The following is a 7,893-nucleotide window of genomic DNA, read 5'->3' as shown; positions in this document are numbered from 1 at the left end:
CGAGGTGAGCCGATCATACCTCATCAAAAAGGATTGGTGGCGACTCCTATTTTCGTTTTCATTTTCAAATCCAAATCGACCCCATTTTCACAAAAAAATGGTGTCAACACTAACTAATAACATTATAATAATAAACTAAATTATGTTAAATTAACGTATAAATATTAAATTATAAATTTATGTATAATAGAAGGATTGAAACCAAATTTTACAGAAAAAATAAATATCGAAATGAAAGGAAAGAAAACCTCCAAATTTATTATTTGGTTAGAGGCTAATTGATATTCGAGAGAAGTATTACCATGTATTAATATATTATTTGATACTTACGTTTGATTTTAAGATTTATTTCAGTACTTAAGTGTTTTTTGTCGTATGTATTTGATTTTGGTTTTAATGTTTACTTTGGTACTTAAGTTTGATTTTAATATTTAATTTAGAATTTGAATTTTTTTCTCTTCCAATTAAGGCACGCATGTATTTTATTAGTGCACACATGTTAATAATTCATTGGGCCACATGATGACTTTTGATTTAGGTACTAAATTGAACATCAAAGGAAAGCTTAAGTACTAAATTGAGAAAAAAATTTAAATACTAAATTGAACATTGAAGCCAAACTTAAGCCTCAAATGGTATATTAACCCTATATAGCCCTACTATTCATAGCTGATTATAATCTCCCTATTCATTTTCAAATTTATTTAGTTAGAAACAAATTCCAGATGCTCTAATTTTCTTCTCTGTTATTATTTTCTTTCTTTTTGGTTCGTGACTAATTCCATATTAAACCCTGCTGAAGCTAATCGAAGAAAAAAAATTCAAATTATTTTTTGGTGATTATTTATTTTTCTCCATGTTAAGAAAGAATTGAAAATTCTTGAAAATCAAGGAATCGAATTCCGCGAATTGGAAAGAAAAATTGGAGGGAGAAAAAAAAAGATCGAAAGAAAAACTGGAAAATGAAATCGATGGAGACGATACAGGATCTGATCGAAGATGCCAAAGTACGGACGGTCTGGTGGGCGTTGGCTACCTTTGTCGTAACTTACTTCTTGACTCGTAAGTTAATTAATATGATTCCAAGAATAATTATTTGCTCCATGTTAGTTTTTTTCTTTTTAGCTATTTGAATTTGTTGTTTAAATTGTTTGTTGTGGCGAATGCTTTATTTTTACTTCGCATGGATGCTTTATTTTCCTAGAATTGTTTCTTCTTGAAGCTTTATGGACAATTCCCGTTTAATTGGAATCAAATTTAACTCTGGATTTTCAGTTTCTATTAATTGATTCATCTAGGGTTTTATATTAGTATCTTACGTTAGTGTGGTTTAATTTTTTCTATTAGGAATTGATCGTAAGTGATTTTTGAACTTTTACGAGTTTTTTTCCCTGTGTTTTCTGCTTTTGTTAATGGATGTAGATACAAGTACATCGATGTGGATGAATTTACCTATAGCAATTCTTATTGTTGCTGGATTACGAATTTTGAGTAATGAGGTTGAGTTCAAATGGAAGGTTAAATCAGTTGGTGTTCTGAGTTATTTGTCTCACTTGGAGAAGAAACAGTTGTCCGTGAATGATTCCCGTCTTTCCAGCTCATCACCTCCGCTCAAGTGGAAGCGGAAAATTGATTCTCCTATGGTGGAGGCTGCTCTCAATGAGCTTATTGATAAAATACTCAGGGATTTTGTTGTTGATTTGTGGTATTCGGAGATTACTCCAGATAGAGAGGCACCTGAGTTGATGCGAGATGTAATTTTGGATGCTATTGGTGAAATATCAGGAAGGGCGAAAGAGATAAACCTTGTTGATTTGCTAACTCGGTAGGGTTTTAGTAAGAGAAGGATTGTCAAATTGTAAATATGTTCAAAAGGTTTTAAAGCTCAAAGATTTCAAACAGTTGTCTAATTTTTCAGGGATATAGTTGATTTGATCGGAGATCACTTGGACCTTTTTAGAAGAAACCAAGCTGCAATAGGTGTTGATGTTATGGTAACATTGTCATCCGAAGAAAGGGATGAAAGACTGAAACACCATCTTATGGTTTCTGAAGAGCTTCATCCTGCACTGATTTCACCAGAGAGTGAGTACAAGGTGTGAGTGGAGTGTTCCGATGAAAACATAATTTGCCTTTGCATTTTGCGGTTTGCTTTTGTTTTATATCCTTACACTTTCATTTTTCAGGTTATTCAACGGCTTATTGGTGGAGTTTTAGCAGTAGTATTAAGACCACGAGAAGCTCAATGTCCTTTGGTTCGAACTATTGCTCGTGAGATTGTTACTTGCTTGGTTGTGCAACCTCTTTTGAATTTGGCAAACCCTGGGTAGGTTATTGAGCAATGGTTTGTTGTTTGTTTAAGTTTAAGGTAGCGAAGAATGTAGTTAATACTTCAGTTAAAACTATAGTTCTGTTTAGCAAGTTAGCCTAAACTTTTAGGTTAAGAATATTGACAGTTTCTTTCGACATGTATTCTTATTTAGTGTTTATTTGATTTTTAGAAAGAGTGGAACAATTAGAATACAGACCATCCTACGTGGAATGACATTATGGAACTATAGTGGTTTCTTGGTTAGAATCTTGCTCTTGCTCCCTGTAGGTAAAAGAAGGGAGTGTGTTTAAAATTAAAAGGTTATTCATGGTTGTCCATTTTCCGTTGGTATAAGATCTGGTGCTTGCATTAAGAAATGCTTTATTCTTTTTTCTTTCCAATTATGTTTTGTTGTCAGGTGTATCAATGAAGTAATTGAATATGTTCTACTTGCCATTAATGATGGTATGATTAAGGTGGTGGAAGGTTTTGATCAGTCTTCAGTTGAAGTCCGTGGTGATGTCTCTTCCTCAAGCAAAATTGCGTCCTTTAATAGTCAGGGAACTGATTTGACATTGGCTAGACTTGATGATCAGAAAGAAACATATTCAGATTCTAACAGATGCGAGGAAGAATCAGTGCAGCCTCGACCAGCTGACTGGGCTCGAAAATTAGAGGCAGCAACCCAGAGAAGAACTGAAGTTCTTGCCCCTGAAAATCTTGAAAACATGTGGACAAAAGGAAGAAACTACAAAAAGAAGGAGAAAAAATATGTAAACACAAGATTTCAAGAAGCTATTCCTAGGGGTTCTGTGACAAAGAGTGCTGTGTTGACAGGGTATCCAGGAAGTGAAATCTCTACCAATAATGTTGGAACTTCTACGGGAAGTGAAGAGAAAACTGTGATGCAGACAATGCCCGGTTTAAATCTTGATGCTCAATTATTTGATGGTAACACAGCAGGCACACAGTTGGCCTCAGAATTCAACAACTTATCGTCATTTGGAGGAGATCATCATGTTAACAATTTTAATGATGCTAGTGAGCAATCTGCTGATGGAAATAAAAGTAGGCTTAAGAGATCCAGTAGTAGCTCCGATTTGAATGTTGAACCTGATACTAAGAAGGTATTTACAGGAGATGTTCGAGAGCCGATTATTTCAGAGTTCTACAGCCCTGATTTTGGCAGGCATACTGAAGAATATAGGGGTAAGATTACCTCAAATACAGTACTTCGCAATGAGGAGCCACATGTTCCGAAGCTTAGGTGCCGGGTGAGCATGCCTGTGTATATTGTTGCGAGTTTTGTGAATTTGAAATTTGAACTGCCTGCTGAATCCATATTTGACGTGGGATATAAATGAAAACAGCTTCTTATGCTTGGCAGTCACAGACATTCTATGATCTGTAATCATATTTGCTATGCCTGTCTATCTCTGCAGGTTATTGGAGCATATGTTGAAAAACTTGGATCAAAATCATTTGCAGTTTATTCAATCGCTGTGACAGATGCTGAAAACAGAACTTGGTTTGTTAAAAGAAGGTTTTTTCTCACCCAACTTCTTATACATATATGTGTGTGTTAAATGAAAAAGTCATTTGTTTAAGGGCCTTTAGTTAGTTAATTCCCTTAGATATTTTAAAGTCTTTATAGTTTTAAGCCAGAACGTAGTCATCACAAGAGAGCAATTGAAAGCTCCGGTAACTTGTTTTATTTTCTTCTCTAATTGTTCATTTGACTTTCTTTTTTTAATCCGCAGATACAGGAACTTTGAACGGTTGCATCGACATCTTAAAGAAATTCCTAATTATACATTACACTTGCCTCCCAAAAGGATATTTTCATCAAGCACCGAGGACACTTTTGTTCACCAGCGTTGCATTCAGCTTGACAAGTATCTAGAAGTAATTTACTTCCTGACCTTTCTTTATTGTAGGATGTTTGCTTTTAAACCTGAGCTTCAATTAAGTTGCCTTTTCGCAGGATCTGTTGTCTATAGCTAATGTGGCTGAACAACATGAAGTGTGGGACTTTTTAAGTGTTTCCTCAAAGGTATGTATCTTGTTCGCATCAAATTGGGTGCTAGTGTGTTTTTTTACGGATGAATGACATCTCATTCTATTTGTGGTTGTCATTTGGTATTGAAGAATTACTCTTTTGGAAAATCTTCATCAGTGATGAGAACCCTTGCAGGTATGTTATTTCTGTTTCTGGTTATCATGTTGTTCTTGCATACAATAACTCTTTTTATTCAGATTATTTCCTGACCATTTCTGATTCTCTTGTGTATGAACAGTCAATGTGGACGATGCTGCTGATGATATTGTACGCCAATTTAGAGGAGTATCAGATGGCGTAATGTGCAAAGCTGTTGATTCGTCTTCTCCCCCTAGTGAAGCCTCTTCTTCAGTCACTGGCAGGACCTTGTCATGGAGTGCTGATGAGATTGCTAAAGACATTTCAAGGCAAAGTAACTTGGAGACAGTGCATAGCGCTTCTGATAACGAAGAAGGTGATAAAGATAGTAGCCATGGTCATGAGGATGATAGATCTGGTTCCCAAGGCCATGGTTGGCATCCAGACTTTGAGTTGAACACAAGTTTGCCTCCAAGGGTGATAGAGCATGGTGGAGAGTCTGGTAATTTAGTCTCTGAGAAACATAATTTAGGTGTTAAAACTGAATTGCTTGGTCAGCAAGGTTCTCCTGCAATAAAATTCCCCACAACCTCAAGCCATATGGAGGATCCAGTTGGAATGCCCCCGGAGGTATCATTCTTTATCTCAATTGTTTTCTTGTGAGAATACTCTTCTAAACTGAGAACTTTTGCTACTTGGTCAATAAAATTTTGGATTGCATTCATAAGAATCTCAACCAAAAGTGAGTATCATTACAAGGAAAATAAGTTTCTTTGTTGGTTGCACCTATTCTCTAGCTACCGCAACCTTTCATTTGGTGTCTATCTGGCTGTGGCCCTTTGCTTTTGTTAGTGATCTTTTGGTTGAATAGTTTCAGCTTATTTAAGCTTACACCATTTTTGAAGATCTCTTTTCTTTTTTTTTCTTTCACTTGTAATATTTGAATGTTCACAATTGATTTTTTTGCAGTGGGCACCTCCTAACATGAGCGTTCCGTTGCTGAATCTAGTTGATAATGTGTTTCAGCTTAAGAGGAGAGGCTGGCTAAGGTGAGCTAATTTTTCCTCATTTCCATAATTGTGGATTAATTAATTGCTAAAATGCCGTATTCTACCATTTGGTAATTATAAAGATCAACCTAAAAATAATATTGTACCTGGACTTTGGTGTTTCTAATGTTTGTTTTCCTAGCATAGGATTGGTTGATGTGGTGAGCTGATTGCCCATCTCAGAACTAACAATTACTACATCTTGTGTTTTCTGTTCTATCTTTTATGAGAAGTTAGTCTTGCGTCTCATAGCTACTTTGTCTGTTCTGAAACAGGCTGCATGATAAAACACTAACTTTGCATGGGTTTAGAGGCATTAGTCTGCTGCCATTGTTTAGTTATACTTCAAGCCTTTTTCCTGGTTTCCTTTTAGCCAGTGGCAACTGTCTAGTCTTTCAGACCATGTGGTCCTGTTTAACTTTAATTGCGTGCTATGATGTTATAAATTTACCTAATTTCAGAATAATTTGGCATAAACATGTGCATTTTTTCATTGATGCAGAAGACAGGTCTTCTGGATATCTAAGCAAATATTACAGCTGGTGATGGAGGATGCCATCGATGACTGGCTTTTGAGGCAGATTTATTGGCTTCGGAGGGAGGACACTATTGCACTAGGGATTCGATGGATTCAAGATGTAAGAGTTGAACAAATTTGAGACAGTTTAACTTTGAGTGTTATCTGGTTCAGCATTTGATGCTGTAAAAGCACGAGTTTTGTCATTAAGAGCTGCTTCTACTTGCATATGAACTTTTAGATGGCTCTGTTTCTTAAAGCCCTATGTATACTGATTGGTTGGGCTACTTTGGTCTCTCAATGAGAACTTCACAGGCTGAGGCTTAGCTGTCAGCAGTAGCCCAATCTTGAGAACAATGATTAATTTGTTTCTCAGTAGTTAACCTAGTAAAAAGTCTCTTGAAGAGCCATGCACATGTATTCTTTTTCTTTTAATAACCTCTTTTTCCCCAGATTCTGTGGCCAGGTGGTACATTCTTTACAAAAGCAGGGAATATTCAGGGAAAATTCGAGAATACTCGGCCTAACCAGACACCTTCGCAGAACTTCAGCCAATTTGGTGGGGGTAATGTCAATAAACCAGGGTCCTTTGAGGAACAACTTGAGGCAGCTCGTAGAGCAAGCAGCATTAAAAAGATGCTTTTCGGTGAGACTTTTTTCTTTGTTTTTGTCAGATCATAGTGGTGACCTGCCATGACTTTTGGATCTGTGGTTCACATGCTTGCAATTCTCATATGAGCATTGCTTCGAATGATCGAATTCCTTGGTCCAGAGTTGAATGATTATATTTCTAATGACAATTTCTGAAGTCCTTTTGGGTCTAGGTTACCGTGGTCCATAACATGTTTATTGAGATTATTTTTATATTGTGAAATTTGTTGAGCATGTTTCATATATGTTTTCCGTGGAGCTAGAACTTGATTAATGGTGAAAACCACTAAATGATTAATATTTGTCAGATGGCGCTCCGACAGCCTTAGTTAGCTTAATCGGGCACAAGCAATACAGACGATGTGCAAGAGATATATATTTTTTCACTCAGGTTGAGTTGCTATTTTCTAACATGACGTTGATGTTTTTTCCTAATTTCTTCACTTTCTGGTTGTATTGACTTTGTCATTATGAATGCAGTCAACTATATGCGTGAAGCAACTTGCTTACGCGATATTAGAACTTGTAATCATATCAGTTTTCCCTGAGCTGCGGGATCTTGTGGTGGATCTTCATGGAAAGAAACATATTAAAGTTGCATAGGAAGTTGCGGTTTCTATTTCTGTGAAGGAAGTCTGCCGTTGTCTCAATTACATCCATGGAAGCTTAGAAAATGAAGAACGATGTAGTCAACCAGCACCATTGGCTTTGCCTGTGACATTCACTACTATACCAAATTACTAGTAAGCAGTGGTATATATATGTATATATATATATGAATGTTTTTGTTTTGTTGGGTTTTAGGAAATTTTCATTTCATCTCACATTCTAAATGTACAGGAATGTAGATTTAGTCTGTATAGAATGTTATATACATTGGCTTACTCAGTCGGCAATCAGCAGCCTGCCTGTTGGAATTTTGTCTTCATTTGTATTTTGGACATTTGAGAAACAAAGTCGGTGATATTCGTTATTCATTATTCATTCCTAACCACGACCAGTGGTTTTGGAAAATTTTCTATTATTAGTGACGAATTACTTTGTGAATAGTTGGTATAGGTATATATAGGTATATTTGATTTGTTCATTTATAGACATGAATGTTCAAGGTTGATATTTTTACTATAGATACTTCAAAATATATCTCCTTCATTTTCATTTTTTTGTTTTTTAACTCTTCATTTTCACTACCAAAGCATCTTATTGAAAGATCGTTAGAAAATAAAAA

The 7,893-nt window shown here is 35.8% G+C and overlaps 1 protein-coding gene across 3 annotated transcripts; it reads left to right on the top strand.

Annotated features, from left to right (window-relative positions):
* The first annotated feature begins 697 nt into the window (after nucleotides 1–697).
* On the top strand, nucleotides 698–7,679 carry LOC107954151 (uncharacterized). Of its 3 annotated transcripts, none has more exons than XM_016889628.2 (15): nucleotides 698–1,062; nucleotides 1,423–1,825; nucleotides 1,919–2,096; nucleotides 2,187–2,326; nucleotides 2,730–3,585; nucleotides 3,754–3,854; nucleotides 4,072–4,216; nucleotides 4,296–4,364; nucleotides 4,460–4,505; nucleotides 4,609–5,078; nucleotides 5,418–5,497; nucleotides 6,000–6,135; nucleotides 6,468–6,660; nucleotides 6,974–7,056; nucleotides 7,146–7,679. In XM_016889628.2, the coding sequence occupies exons 1-15, from the start codon at nucleotides 963–965 to the stop codon at nucleotides 7,266–7,268; spliced, it is 3,123 nt and encodes a 1,040-aa protein (XP_016745117.1). In that variant the 5' UTR covers nucleotides 698–962; the 3' UTR covers nucleotides 7,269–7,679. The 3 variants fall into 3 exon arrangements, with proteins under 3 accessions (XP_016745117.1, XP_016745118.1, XP_016745119.1); XM_016889629.2 differs by having other exon boundaries at nucleotides 929–1,062; nucleotides 1,518–1,825; XM_016889630.2 differs by lacking the exon at nucleotides 698–1,062 and having other exon boundaries at nucleotides 1,708–1,825; nucleotides 1,903–2,096.
* The last annotated feature ends 214 nt before the right edge of the window (nucleotides 7,680–7,893 follow it).

The sequence above is a fragment of the Gossypium hirsutum genome, chromosome D13 (assembly GCF_007990345.1).
Source record: "Gossypium hirsutum isolate 1008001.06 chromosome D13, Gossypium_hirsutum_v2.1, whole genome shotgun sequence".
In the NCBI taxonomy this organism is placed as follows: Eukaryota; Viridiplantae; Streptophyta; class Magnoliopsida; order Malvales; family Malvaceae; genus Gossypium; species Gossypium hirsutum.
The sequence above is the reverse complement of the archived record's forward strand: the minus strand, read 5'-3'. Positions and strand labels throughout refer to the sequence as shown.

Coding starts and splice junctions, on each gene's coding strand:
- LOC107954151 (XM_016889628.2), top strand. CDS start 963: ATGAAATCGATGGAGACGATACAGGATCTGATCGAAGATGCCAAAGTA. Junction 4,365..4,459: donor TTTTAAGTGTTTCCTCAAAG/GTATGTATCTTG, acceptor TTGGTATTGAAG/AATTACTCTTTTGGAAAATC. Junction 6,661..6,973: donor CATTAAAAAGATGCTTTTCG/GTGAGACTTTTT, acceptor AATATTTGTCAG/ATGGCGCTCCGACAGCCTTA.